The following is a 15,228-nucleotide window of genomic DNA, read 5'->3' on the forward strand; positions in this document are numbered from 1 at the left end:
GGAACGGGCGGTATTCAATGAAAACCAGAGGTGCTCACCACAAAGCTGAGTAGCACAGAGGCTGTGTGCTGGATGCTACAGCAGGGCGGCGGTGCCTCCTTCCCGTAACTCTCTCACATTTACAGTAATACGCATTTTAGTGATTGTCACGAGAAAAGACAGAGAAAAGAGCCCACAAATATTATTACTAGAACAAATGTCATCACTGAGAGGAAATAATGTCTTAATCAGAACATTGAGTCCGGCTTGCTGTCAGAAGATTATGTGGTTGAGTGCGGCATTACCATTCAGATTGAGTTGCTGCCTCTTTGCATAATATTTGCTGGTGTGTTTTAGGCTGATGAGTTTGGACCATTAAAAGGAAAAATGTGCATCTCGGTGTTTTATCAGTTTTGGGGGTGCCAGTCGACAGTTTGATATTTTTTAATTTCCTAGAACATCCATAGGGGGCTCTTTAGTAATAAAATTTCAACTCAAAAGAATAGGCTGGTTTGAATAACATTACCATTCAGAGTGAGTGGTTAGGCACTTATTAGCTTTATTTTGCACAATTCTCAGTTTGATTTAGTCGGAGGCTGATCGACCCACAGAACTCCAAACAATGTGTTCTTCTTCCACTTTCTCATTCACTCCGGTTAGGCTCATCATTCACTGGAATATAAACAGCAAAATTATGGAAAGAACTCAAACATGCCTTCGTGCACTATAATAATTAAAAAGACAATAGTGGGAAAAGAATTTCCGCATGGTATAAATTATTAACTATTTGTGTGTCACAGTCACCCACAAGCCAGTCTGCCCTACATGTCAATGGTAGAAAGGCTGTGGATCAGCCAGATACTCGCTGAATTTATTTCACTGCTAGTCAAAAGTCAATTGTGGTTCCATAGTGGTGCTGAGGAGGAAAATATTTTTTAGTCTTTACTGAATGCTTTTCTTAAGAATAAAAGGATTTGGTTAGATTTCCTGACAAAATCTATTCAAGTTATAACAGTTGTTTTTAAAATATAGCGGAACATCCATATCACTTGTTCAGTAGTGCTTTTAAAAGCCTGTTCTTTTATTATATAAACACAGGAAGCTGCATTGTCATCTACAATTTCCAGTAAATTCCACACAGAACAGTCTCTGGGGTTCCCACTCCTGGGTCTCTTTGATTGTGTACAAATGAAGCAATATTTGGTTCCTGTGGCCACGTAGCACCCCCACCCCCCTGGCCTTCTCCATGAAGCCAAGCCCTGTTCAAGTTTATACACAATGCACAACATTGTTCAAAATACGAGGCGCTGTGAAATAGTCTGGAAGCCTTTGAACTTCATCAAACAAGTCATTCCAAGGGTGAGTTGGACAGCTAAACATAAACACTCAGAGCAGTGATTCATACTGCAGTGAAGAAATAAGTAGGTTCTATTTTCTGAATAATGAAAATATCAACTATACAAAACGAGCGCTGAAGAGAACTTGAACAGCCACTCTGAAAAAGCTTTTGTCTATCGCTCCTCAGGAAGCATGGTCAGCTCAGTTCCCGAGAGGCGGGTGGAGAGGCTATTCTGAGGGAGGCGTGGAAAGACGCTGGTGCATCTCAGCAGGTATAATTATCCCACAGAGGCTGAGTCACAGCATGAGCTGATTGTCTTCACTCAAAGAAGACAAGCTGAGTGGAAACGCTATCTCAAGAAGACCTTGATCCTCCATCTCATCAGCAACACTTAGGTTCTATTGTTTACTGAAGGAGCCCAACAGGCTGCACACATAATGCTTGACCCAACCCATAGTGGCAGGTTAAACACCAAGATTGTTCAGGCCTGACACACCTCATCAAACCTGAAACTCATTAGGGAGGAAGATTGTGTGTGTGTGCTTAGGTAGCCTGTACTACTGTACTATGGCTACTCAATTTTCCTCAATCTTGATTCACTTTTGTCTGTATAGTAGGGCTGGGCAATTAACCGAAAATATATCGAAACCGACATTTAGACCCTCTAACTAATTTTACTTGTGACGATTAATTCGGTTATTACTTTTCTGTGCTGTCCCCTTGCTGTAAAAAATCAAATTAAAGTGCTTTGTAGAGCTTGTTACATATCCAGAGAACAGAGAAATCTGTTCGTGTCCCAGAGGTGGCAAGAACAATAACAAACTTATCATACTTTACGAGAAACACGTGTGTAGTCCTCATATGGCTCTCCCACTGCAGCGTGCAGCGCATATCGTGCGCACACACGCATACAGGTTCTGACGCTTCACTGCTGAGCGTCGGCAGAAGCAGCAGTTTAGGTAAATGTTTGAAGCGGAGATATTTGGGAAACAAGAAAAACTGAGAAATTCCAAATAGTAGCAACATCTTTCTCCTAAGCTGCTGCTTCTGCCATTCAGCAGCGTAACATCAAAACCTGTGTGTGTGCACTACAGTGGGAGGACTGAATGAGGAGGTCTGTACACACGTTTTTTCGTGAATTATGAAAAGTCCGGGCCGAAACGAATTTTGTTTTTGTTCTGCACCCTCAGTACCACCAATATATTTCTCTGTTCTAGTGGAGTATGTAACAAGTTTAAGTCACATGACTGGGTCCCTTTTTAGCTCTCTATTACAGCATATAGACCAATAGTAATTGAAATGTGTGCTTGTGTGCATGAGGCTGTTGAGTTGCAAAACAATTTGATCTGGTTCAATTATTTAGCAGCATTAGAATTAGCTAGCTTGTTGCAGTGAATTGATGAGCCTCTGAGGATAATTTAGTACACGTAGGGCAGTATTAACAGCCACATTCCCTTCTTTTCCCTCCTCCCTATACTGTGTGTGCTTCCCTGTCCATATCAGCTTAGGTGCTGTAAAAACATTATTAGACAACTATTAGAGTTGTCTTTACTTAAGGATCCTTAGTTCACCTTTGTCTGCCATGTGTTTGTGTGGAAGAACTCTTCCCGACACCAATAAATGCTGATGCCTGCTAAGCTGGAATCTTAGATAAAATCATTCTTCAGTATTTGTTTTCTATATAATCATAAATAAATAAATATCACAAATTTGAAATATTGTCGGATAAGTTTGAGGCTATACTGGCCACCTAAGCTGTGCTAGTATACAACACATAACAGCAGCTTTAGTAATAACTGACCATACAACATCTAAAGATTTTTCAAATTGTGGCAGCTTTACAAAGAACCCATGTATCTATCTGAAACACTGTAGAGTATGTGTTCTAGGGCCAGTTTCCAAGTGGTCTTGTTTTATATATTGAAGGATGCACTAGTGACAGTGAGGCAGGATCATTGCTTTTATTCCAGCAACTGTAATGTTGTGGGACATCAGAGCGGCAGGCACTCTGAAAGTGCTGACTGTTTTATGTTGGTAAACCCTTAGGTCCTGTGGTTTTACACAGACCTTTAACTGATTAGCTTTCTGCTAGAGACAGTACATGTGTATCTGTGGGTGTGTGAGGAGCTATAAAATGTAAAATAAGGTTAGGACAAAAACAGACAAATCTTTGAATTCACAAATTTTAATTCACTTCAACACTGGATGAACTAAGATTTCATTGGAACTGCATTGGAGTCTAACCCTGATTCCTGTCATACAGAAAAGCACAATATTATCATACGGAGTGATCGATGTCATAATTAAAAAGGCAGGTCATCTGTTTGAGTGTAGCAGCCGATCAGGACACTGTCCGTGCTCAGGTATATTGTCAGACATACTTTATAGTTACACAACTGCACCAGACACTGAACAGAGTAAAAGTCTGAAATCTTATTAAATAGTCTGTGATTGAAATCACCTGGAACAATGGAAAAAAGCGCTGGCTCAAACACTTAAGGTCACTCAGCAAAATAAAAGTATATCAATAACAATTTATCCCATGTTGGGTATTTACAGACATTAGAAGTGAAGAACAGAGTCAAACCTGCCACATTTCTTTAATGGCTCAAAAAAGTAGATTGTCATCAACTGCAGCAAAAAAAGCACATTTCTGCTTTCTGAATTATCTATTCCTCTTCTCCTAATATTTTTGGGAAACAGGACTATAAAAAAGGAATAATACAACATGACAGGACATTTTTTTTACGCAATAACACTCAGTAACTGCTTCTTTTTATTTTCTTTTTCACTCTGAGCTCCTTTTGCTCTCAGGGCAGAGTGCTTTTAATGTCTCTTGTTTCACCGCCCAGTTTTGCAAACCAATATTTAAAACCATGGAAATAAAAACTAAAAATAGCACGCAATGACAGCAATTCTAACCATAATAACAACAATAATAACAATAATGATAATAATAATCATGGATAAAGATAGCAATAAATAGGGTTGGTGAAGTTTAAGTGCGGGTAGGTGTGGTGAAACACAAGACTGTGGGCACCATTTAGAGAGAGGGAAGGATGGGGGGAGAGAGAGGGAGAAAAAGAGTGAAAGGGGTGGACCACCACATAAAGTGACTGATTGTTTGCTTGCTGAATCTCTGCTCTGTTGTTCCTTTTTTGACAATTTTTTGTCATGGGTTTCCAGTCTCGAGTGTCCCTTCTCGCCACATCCTCTCAATGCTGGTCTGCTCCTCCTCCTCCTGCCAGACTGTCCAGTGCCCCGCTCACTTTTTTAAACCTCACAGTTTGAGGGGACAGACAAAGGGAGGACAGCACATCCACAAATGATCAGTGTCTCTGTGAAGAGTAAGTGCTAGAGTAGGACTGTGGTGATTATGAGGCAGAGGCAGAGAGTGCCATCTAGGCAACATTCTCAGGCAGATAAAAGCAAATGTCATTGTGTGTCCTGAGGATTTTAAGAGGTCTATAAAGGCCGTACTCTAGTCGCTGTTTAGGGCAACTTCAGGCCAGCATGTATAGTGTATGTGTCCTGTGTGACTGTGCTCAGACGAGAGGAGAGAGGAGGACCAGGAACATCCTGGCACCTCAAAGTGTCTTTTCATTCTGATTAGAAAGTTGTGTGACGGTTTCTGTTGGAGGCATGAGCAGCAAAGTGAAAATCTGGGGTGAATTATTTGTTATTTCTGGGAAAACTTTCTTTCACAGTTATACAACTACTGCTGTGTCACAGCACACTGCAAACCTGCTGTCTTACTGAGGTAATTTCACTCCACCAATCTGCGATTGTCTGGTACAGTATTTTAGCCTAATGGTTTCTAGGTTAATGTGCCTGCATAGACATCCAGTTGTCATGCAGCTTCTATGCTATCCTCCATCGATTCATGACCAGTCCTTGTATGTTTTCTTGTTTCTTTTCCCTCTGGCCTCTCCTCTCTGTTTGTCAGTCTCTACCTTTGGTAGTCAGCCTGCTCTCTAGGGCTGGATGAGGAGCTTCCGGGGGCCAGAGGCCCACTAAGACGGGTTTGCCCCATGTCCTTACCGTCCTCTTGAGCCACATTGGCTCCTGAGGACGAATGGCTGGAGTTGGAGGTGGAGGAGGCCTGGGACTGATTCAGACCTCCAGTGCTCACACCGTTCCCCTCTGTGGTCTGGTAGATCTCCTCAGCTCCATCCTCACTGGACTCTGGGTCTTCTGAGCCCGAAAGTAGCTCCTCCTCTCTGTATTCGCTGACATCAACCCCTCCACTGGCAGCAGCTCCTTCACCTAGGTCCTTGAGGCGGCCGTGGTGCTTAACGTGGTAGCGCTGGTTCTGGAAGAACTTTATGATGGTGTGTTTGGGAAGGTCAAGTTGTGCAGACAAGGTGTGGATGGCCTCCTGGTCTGGGTAAAGGCCAACATCCTGGATGAAGCTCTGTAGGATACCCAGTGCCTCTAGAGAAATCTAGATTATACAGAGACAGAGTTTAGGGATAAAAGATATTTCAGAATGTGAATTAAGAGAAAAATGGACCAAATACCAAAGCACAGAATGAAAGGAAAAAAACTAACAAAGTCTACCTTGGTACGTGACCGTGGCTTTTTGCTGGTCCCGGTGCTGCTAACAGTCCCAGGTGGACAGCCGCCTGCAGCTGCTGCTCCCACATTCTGTGACCTCTCCTCATTGACCGGTGTTGATAACGGCTCATCACGCATTGGGGACAGGTGGTGCTCCTTCATCGGGGCTGGTGGTGGCCTGTGAAGTGCCTGACGAGATAAACAGAAGAGCTGATTAATGGGGCACAGTGACCCCTGATCAAGACTGCAGGCAGTAACCCATTTATTTTGATGTAAAACATCTTCATCATACTTAAGATACTGAAGAAAGTCTAATTTTCAGCTGACAGTAACCTAGTATGATGCAACATTTAATAAAACAACCAGTAACCTGCCCCCTGCTCTGGTACACAGTAGCCAGAGCTGCAGAGTGAGAACAAGTGTTTCACAGCCCACACAATGTCACAGTCTATTAACCTGATCCAACGCTGGCATTTAGACCGCTATGTGTCCAGTATACCTTTGACCTAATGTGTGTGTAAGATTAGATCTAGTAAAACGCCAACCACCTGTCTGCCAGGAAGTCTCTTATTTACAAACTTACGACACTTTAATCACTATTTAACCAGCCCATTCAAAACTTAACTTAAGATATCTTGTCTTGATTAGTAAATTTAGCAACGACGTCTATCTCTGAATCATTTATGCTAACAAATTTAGAGGGTTTCCAATTTTTCAAGCAGCACAGTAAGTTCATGTAAAAAAAAAGTTTGGCTTGATTATTCAGTCATCTCTTAGAAAACATGTGAGAAGGAGGTGTAAATGTTGTGATGGGTGAAGCCCTCTCTGACAGACCGGAACCCTTTGGCTGTCAGGTTCAGTTTGAAGGCTGTTTGACAGCAGAGTGAAGTGTTGGGAGGGAAAGTGGGGACTTTGGTTGTTTGTAAGAAGGTAGTGGCTGTTGTGAGAGCGTTGTGGTCGTGTCCCGCCTGCTTGCTTTAAGAGCAGGGAGGGGCCTCGCCACTGGAATGCCCAGCTATAAATCTGTGGTGCATTAAAATTAAAGGACCCACATAAAGATAATAGTCATTCGCTTTTCTCTCCCTCTCTTCAATAATAACAGGGTATTACTTAAATAATATTGAGGACAGGCCAGACCATGAAATTGCTACAATTTCATTTGCAGGGGTTTTATTTTCTGGGGGGAGGGAATGACCAATTTACAGGAATTCACAAGGTTTTTCCTTTTTTGTCTTTTTTTCCCTGTCCCTCTCTCCCCAAATCTTCTTCTTCTATTTCTTTTATGCAAAGTGATGGTTTTAGATATTGAGAAAAGACTGAGGGGAAACCAGCAACTGAGAAATGGAGAAACAGGCCAGAAAACTGATATATTTATCCTTACCCTAATGAGGACCACACAGCCACAAACATCTCCCACACAAACTCACTGAGACACTTAATAGCTACATTAAAGGTAAATCATGGAGGGGGGCTGTGAAACCTCCCCTCACTCACAGACCTTCATCATACCCATGATTATTTGAGCTGACAGCGAGGAGTCTTGGATCAATGGCTGCACACATGTGCATGTATCAACGGTGGGGCCTGGTTTCCCTCACGCACTAATGATGATGTTAGAGAGCAGAGCCAAATGCACAGAGGACTGGTCGGCTCCTTCAAAGGTCATCGATGTCTCTATCTGAAAGTGGCCACCATCTTTCTCTTACCTCAACATTTTCTTTTCCTTCTCTCACCCCCCCTCTTTCTCTCTACTCACTCCTAATACATCAGGACACTAATGAAGTGGGCCACTGCCAAGCCAGCATGACTCCACGTCCAAATCAACCCTGAAGTCATGGATGCCAGGAGCCCCCCCACCTCCACCGCCCTTCATTCATTTCTTCTTCCCCTCCACTCCACCTCGCTTACTGTCCCTCCCGCTGTAACTCCACACTATTTACACCTTCTCTTACGTCTCTGTGCCTCATGCTTTTTGAGCTCCGCCTGTGTCCCTGTCACAAGCACTATACCTCCATCGATAATATCTTTTTACTTGGAATGTAATTTGCTTTTCGCCTTCTTATACTTGGAGCATTTTTTAATGCTTGTAAGATGACTAAGAGGGATCAGTGTCTCCTCACTGCAGACAGATCAGCAATTTTTGTGTGTGAGAATCCAGGTGAAAGTCATTAAACCTATCTGCTTGTTATAGCATATATAACGTAATTAAATACTGAAAAACTCCACAAACTTTTTCTGACCCTCCTGCAAACCAGCCCAGAATGTTTCAAATGTGACAACAAGTTGGACGGGAGTGTGGCACAGTTGTGAGTCACTTCCGTTTAAGTTTCACTCACAGTTGGAGTTAAAAATATGATTACATTTAGGTAAAGATCATGGCTTAAAACACACACATTCACAACATTAAACACTTTTTATGTGATAAAATCTTCCCATCTGTTGCCGCCATTTTCCATGACCACGATGACAAGTACCGCCCCCCAGCAACACTTACGACATGCACTATTTAGATACAACCACAAGTGGGCTGTAGACATGTACACAGTGGTCATTTCAGGGCCTGGAAATATTGACCTCTTATTGCGTTTTATGCTAAGGATGGGCTGCCAAAAAAAAAAAAACTGCCCGCATGACCATTTTTTGATCTTTTAGACCCACCAGCCTCTTTTTTCTTTGCTTTTAAAAATGTCTGATGGTAACAAAAATGACTCATGTACCCAGCCACCTCTAAGGTTAAGCTTGGGTTTGGTTTAAGGAAAAAAACATCCCAGTTAAGTTCAGGGAAAGATCATGTTTTGGGTTTTATAACCACATGGCAAAGGTCAGGGATGGATTGCTGGTATGGTTAAAACGTGACCTACAGGAACTTTATCTGAAAAGATCAAGTGATGATTATAATCACAGTTTTTTACCTCTGTATGATTTAAGTGAACAACTTTGTCGTAAGTGAAATAACAAAGTACATTATTAAAAACACTGAAGCTACAAATTTATGCTAATTTAGGAGTTTTTACTGAACATTCTGTACAATTATTGGATGTAATGGAAGCTTACAGTCTAATCAACTCATCCGCAACACACAACACGCAACCCCCCTTCTTTCCCCTGCAGTTTAATTTTGACCTTTACACGTTGGAAGAGACTATATGTCATTCATGTCACTTCAGAGCGACACAATACAGCCCTGCTCTACCAAAACCACGAATGCTGGGGCCCTGCAGCCAGACCAGCTCTTCTCGTGGCATGATTCAATATTCCTGAAAAACGAAATTTCTCACCCCTCTCTCTCTGTGTCTGTGTCTCTCTCTCCTGGCAGCGTTGTCGTGAGTGCACTGCAGTAAAATGAAAAAGTTTTCTTTCAAACGTAAATCAAGGCAAATTACGACGCAGAACTATGAAAGAATTATAGGACATGAAATATTCATCTTCTCCTTAATGAGCTCTGGTCCTCCAGGACCTCTAACTCTCTCTCTCTCTCTTTCTGTCTGTGTTTTTTTGGTTGCGTGTGTGATCACCAGAGACACCATTAACACAGAGATAAATATGTAATGAAGGAAAAATCACTTTTCTGTTAGTTTTTTGCATGACTTCACCTTTCCTGTTAATCAGTGTTTTTTTTTTTCATTTTATTTTCCCCATTCCCTCCATCTGTCTGTCTGTCTGTCTGTCTCGCCTGTGTTTGAATAAGTGTGTGTGTGTGTCTGTGTGGTTCATGAAGACTGGATCCAGGCTAATGGAGTAGATGAGTCACGGCACAAAAAATAATGTTTCTTTGATGAAAAACTGTACACACGTAATGTTGTTGAGGGGGAGTGTGTGTGCTGTGGTTGTGTGTGTATGTGTGTTAATATGCACGTACTTGCATTGTTGCATCTTTTTTTCATTCAAACTGTGTGTGGTATTCATTCCATTTATCTGCAATTAAACAATTAACTTAATTGTGGCTTGCCAAAAGCCCAAACTCCACCCTGCAACAGTGAATAACAGGCCACCAGGATACAAAGAGAGAGAGAGAGAGAGAGAGGGGGGAGAGTGCTTCTTTCTCTCAAAAGTGTAATCGTTTGTAACACTTCTAGCAGTAAGTAGATAAAACTGTAACACTATTGTGTTAATATATATTCTAAGGAGAAGAGCTGTTTATTGACAAATATCTTAGCCTTTGCATAATGTTGATATGATTAACATTCAGTGTTACTTTTGCAGTTGGAGAGAATTCACATTACTATTGTGGTTTATTGGATTGATGGATGGATGATTTTTAATCATCAAGGGACCTGTATGTATTGGGTCACTTTTGAGGGTGTTTATATCTGCTTACATGTAGTATTTTTCAACAATCTTAGGAGAAAATGTACTTGCCATGTCTCAGTAATGTCGTTAAACACCTGTTGATTTCAGCAAACACCCCTAAAACATGTATAAAGAGTGCTTTTTATGGTGACTTTCAGGTATGTATGGATACACACTTGAGGATAATCGCAGTATTTTTCAACTATCCCATCTTTTGGAATCTAATAACAAGCTGCTGTCCTTAGACCTTGCATGGTTATTATTGTAGTTCATGTTATTTCTGACCATCTTTTATGTATATGAAACCAATCAAAATAGCCATTTTATTGCAAGGGGTGAAGGTACTGGTTTTTATTTTGGATCTTTTAAAGGGTCTAATGTTTTTACCCGCTGTGGTCAGTTTACTCATAATGGGCAGTTCTGTTCAGCTGGTGAAAACAAAGTGTAATGGTTCTCATGGGAACTTTCCCAACTCAGAGAAAATAATGCCTGATGATGTCATCAGGACTGTCTTCTATATATATAGAATGTGTATTACAAAATAAGGGTGTGCAGTATAGAAACATTTCAGATGTAATGAAGACTGACATTACGTTACGAGGAATGTGCAATCGGTGTTCTCCAATGGAGGCATACTAAGAACAAAAAATCAGTTTATAATCCATCCATCTTCAAGCCGTTCATCCGGGGTTGGGTCGTGGGGGCAGCAGTCTAAGCAGACTTACCTCCGACCCGGTGGGCAGGGAGGTGTCCAGGGAGCATTCAATACAGATGCCCGAGCCACCGCTAGCTTCTCTCGATGTGGAGGAGCAGTGGCTCTACTCTGAGCTCCTTTTGGGTGACCAAGGGCCTTACTTTGTCTCCAAGGAAGCACCCAGAATGAGCCGCTTGTATTCGCGATCTCATTCTTTCGGTCACTACCCAGACCTCATGACCAGTTTTTTTGTTTATTATTGTTTTTGAACACTGTAGACGCCTGACCTGTGTTTTAAACAGTTATATTCAAGCTGCCTGTGCCTGTGCCATCTTAAATGTGTGTGAAGTTGTTGCATGTATTGACAGAATGCTGTGTGCTTTCAAATGTTTGCTGAGTTTATAAGAGTTGGTGGAAACCCCAGATGTCACTGCATTCCTGTGAATTTTCAAGCTGGGAAAGGCGTTTCTCTCAAAAGAATTAAATAGCCCGTCACTCTATGATTAGACAAGTCATCTATAATTAACTGTATTTACATGAAAGATCCCAGTGTAATAAATTTCTTATATATGTCGGACACATGATGACATATACTGAAATGGATAAAAGATAGAAGCGTCATTGGCAGATTGATAATCACTTAAAAAAGGCAGATGAGTGATTTGTTTTTGGTTCAAGTAAGACACTAAGAGAGTGGAGGAAGGGCACAGTGCTTGTTACTTCTTGTTCTAGTCCACCACTCCTGGGGTCTCGGCCATGGTTAGCGGTCACACACACACACAAACCCACGTGCTGCAGAAATCAATTTAGCAAAAACAATAAAGAAATTATTTATAAGGGCAGACTTTGCCAAATTAGCTGTGGGACGCACTTAACTGCCAAAGCAGAGGGAGAGCTGTGGAGCGAGCGGCGGGGCCATGTCAGTCAGGAAGAAATGTGATGCTACTGACATGCTCTCTCTCTCTCTCACACACACACACACACACACACACAGCACCTGCAGACTTAGTAGACACACTGTGACACAGCCAGAGATTTCCCAGAGCCCCTAACATGCAGGAACGGCTCACGCTACTGTACATATAGTCCAGTACAAACATACACATGCACACACATCCCTTGTGTGTGGCTTTACTGTACAGCGCCGCCTCAGAGGGCAGCACCACATTCATTTTTCATGTGTTTTCTGTGGTCGGTTGTTACAGTTTTAGAGACCCTCTTATTGTCCAAACACAAAAGAGTTCTCACATTACCAACTATCAGTGTGAGTGTGTATGTGTGGCAGATGGGACACATGTGTGGTCTGTGGTGGCAGGCTGGCTGGAGCCTGAGGTTGGTGGAGGCTTCATTTGTGATGGAGGAGAGGACGGGGGGGCATGAACACACATGTATTTATACACACACACCTCATTTCCCATTAATAAATCAGCAGTGTTTAACTGCAGTTCATCTCCCTGTGTCTCTGGAGGTCGTGGTGGTGTGGTGGAGGGGTGGAGGGGGTTACAGCATGGGCGTTATGAGGGTGATCTTTATTTTTAGACTTTGCTGAGAGGAGCAGAGGAATGTGTTAATGGTGCCACCACAGCTTCCTCCTCCGTCTTCCCAACAGAACTCTGAATGGGACGAGTGGAGGTGGGTGGAGCTGAGGAGAAGCCCATGTAGGACTCATGTCGAGATTGAAGTTGGAGTATTTGCCTGTTTCTGATTTATGGCATATGGTATGTACTATATGTGGTATATAATAGCTTTGCAGTGGGGGGCTGGTGGTTAGACAGATTATCTCTCACCCAGAGGAACTGGGCTCAAGCCAAGCAGTGGATCCAGATTGTGTGTCTGACCTTGACCTTTGACCGGTTTACAGTGAGGCAGTACTGATAAGGCTCTGTTTGACAAAATCTGCCTAATAGCCAAGTCACTAAGCAGGTATATTTTAATCTATCGATGGTTCCTTCGTTTTTTTCTTAATATTTATCAGGACCACCAAAATAGCACCAAATATAAGCACCAATCCTGGTGCACAGATCCTGGAAAGGCCACTTAAGCAAAAACAAAACAAGTCCACATAGACCTCCATAATAAAAACCACGGGTGTTGTGGACAAATCAGTGTCCTCCAACGATGAGGTTGCGAGAAGCAACTTCTCCTTACATAGTAGCAGTTCTCTACAGATGTGCTAACTGCTACTTGCTAGCTGTTTAACATCCTCAGTCACTTGAGTAGTTGTTTTAAATGGTTAAAGTTGGTTTGTTATAGAGGTGGTGTGTCTGTGTGCTAGAAGAGAAACTTGCAACAAAGGAGGTTAAGAGCACACAGCAATGTTTCATTTTCTGTATCAGAGTGTCAGGATTACAGTAATGAAAGAAGCTGACACATCACTGTGTTTCCTACATTGATCACGTCTCCCTCAACCCTCCTCCAGCCTCTGCCTCCCTCCCCAGGAACTAATGGGGCATTTCCTCCAGTGCCACACCACCCAGCAACACTGTTTACTCTTCGTTCCACTGGGGCACGCAGGGACACACAAACACATGTGCACTCACAACAAGATCAAACAGCACTGTACATACTTAAAAATAATGAGTAAATAATAACGACAGATGTGGTCGTGGAAGCTGGACACATCCAGTTTCATCGTTTTGGAAGTGAGCTCTGTTATAGCTGTCATTGATGACTGTGTGTGCATGCTGTGTGTCCTTGGGATAGGGCTGTATTCAGATAAAGTTGACATATTTTTAAGAAATACCTCAAGATTTAAGATAAGTAACTTTATTCCTGTAATTTTAATATAAAGAGACTTGAAACAAGCAGCTAGCATTGTTCTGCCCAAAGCTGTAAAAACACTGAAGTTTAATCCAGATGTGACCTTCTGTAAGGTGTGCATGTTAACACTCACCGGTGTGTCCTGTGGCAGGTGGAGGACAGTGTGGAGCCTCTCAGAGTGATGGTGCCTGGACTCCTCCTCATATGCGAGGTCTCTGTCAGCTTGCGGAAGAGTGAGGAACCTCCGGATGGTGCACAGATTCTCCCACAAAGTGCGGTTCTCCGGGCTTGGGTTTTCCTTCCATCGCAGCAGCTCACACAGCCAGCCCTGAAGAAGGGACAGAAGAAGAAGGTAAGGGGTTTTTAAAGGGTGGAAGGACAAATGGAGTGCTTTTCTTCTTATCACCAGGCAGCAAACAGAGGTGAAAGCCATAAAATCAATAGATTTATATTCAGCACAAAAGTTGTTAAAGTTGTAAGCGTGCAGGATGTATGAGCAAAAGAAAGATGGGGGAGGAGAGATGAAGAAGATTCAATTATATCTGCTAGACTGGTTCAGTTTGTGACACCAGCTGTTGTGTTCAACCAGCCACCTCGGGCAGCATGCGCCACTAATAGCCTGATCATCGCTCTCTTCTACGCTCTCAATTCTTGTGGCCAGCTGCAGCAGATGGGTGCACTGAGCCGTGACCCTCAGCCACCCCCAGGCCCTCCAACCTGGGGGACCTCGCTCAGCACACAAACACACAAAGGCCCGCACGTACTGTATACATTGCTGTCCACACATCACACTCTGATATTACCTCTCTTTGACACAAAGTTTCTCTGTAATTTAGTCTGTTTTTTTGCCCTTGGTTTTTTTCTTTCATGTATCCAGTCATGGCTGCAATAGACCTACTGCATGAATTTTGGGGGGTAAAAATAACAGTTTAAGGTGTGTTAACATCTCTTTGAGGTCTTTTAATTAGAATGCTATTTACTATAAAGAAACAAAGAAAACCTATTTCATTACTGTAGCATTTATTAGATTAGAGGTAATAGCATTAGGATATTACATTTGTATTTTTCTGTAGTGCAAATCATGCATCAATCTTATTATCCTCCTCCTTCCTCATTGTGGCTGATATGCAGAAATTTAATGAAATTAGAGGGGCCACCATTTTTCTTTTAGTTGTTCATGCAGCTGTTAGCTTGTTAGTCAAATTAGCTCTAGCACCTCACTTTTCAAAATTCAATTGTAATGTAATATAAATGCTGAAAGCCTGGAGTGAAATAATCATTGATTAATATAGATAATAATCTAAAGGTACAATAAGAGATGAGACACATATTTTTCTTCATCTTGTTTGAATTCTGTTATGAATTTGTGGTATAACTGTTTAAATATGACAATGTGAAAGTACATAACTATAAAGACTACACACCCAAAAATGACAGGAGTGATATAACCAATTAATGCTCCTAGTGATTCCTTTCTCATAGCTGCACCTCTGAACATGACAAGGTGCGATGGATTTTCATGGTTTTTAATACTTATTCTGCCAATATGGGCTCAATTCAAAATGGCATGATTCAAAGCATCAAAAAATATTAAGAATATTTCCAAAAG

At 42.0% G+C, this 15,228-nt stretch overlaps 1 protein-coding gene across 4 annotated transcripts in view; it reads right to left on the reverse strand.

Annotated features, from left to right (window-relative positions):
* Positions 1 to 3,525: 3,525 nt before the first annotated feature.
* Positions 3,526 to 15,228, reverse strand: part of satb2 (SATB homeobox 2) — a 36,031-nt gene continuing 24,328 nt past the window's right edge. For 3 of the 4 annotated variants that reach the window (XM_028393308.1, XM_028393305.1, XM_028393306.1), the window contains exons 12-14: positions 13,753 to 13,947; positions 5,879 to 6,085; positions 3,526 to 5,762 (exon numbers count right to left, since the gene is read on the reverse strand). In XM_028393308.1, the coding sequence (XP_028249109.1) occupies positions 5,268 to 5,762; positions 5,879 to 6,085; positions 13,753 to 13,947 (897 nt within the window). In that variant the 3' untranslated portion in view covers positions 3,526 to 5,267. The remainder of the gene's footprint in view (positions 5,763 to 5,878; positions 6,086 to 13,752; positions 13,948 to 15,228) is intronic. The other variant, XM_028393307.1, reaches the window with a different exon arrangement.

Source organism: Parambassis ranga, chromosome 21 (genome assembly GCF_900634625.1).
Source record: "Parambassis ranga chromosome 21, fParRan2.1, whole genome shotgun sequence".
NCBI classification, from domain to species: domain Eukaryota; kingdom Metazoa; phylum Chordata; class Actinopteri; family Ambassidae; genus Parambassis; species Parambassis ranga.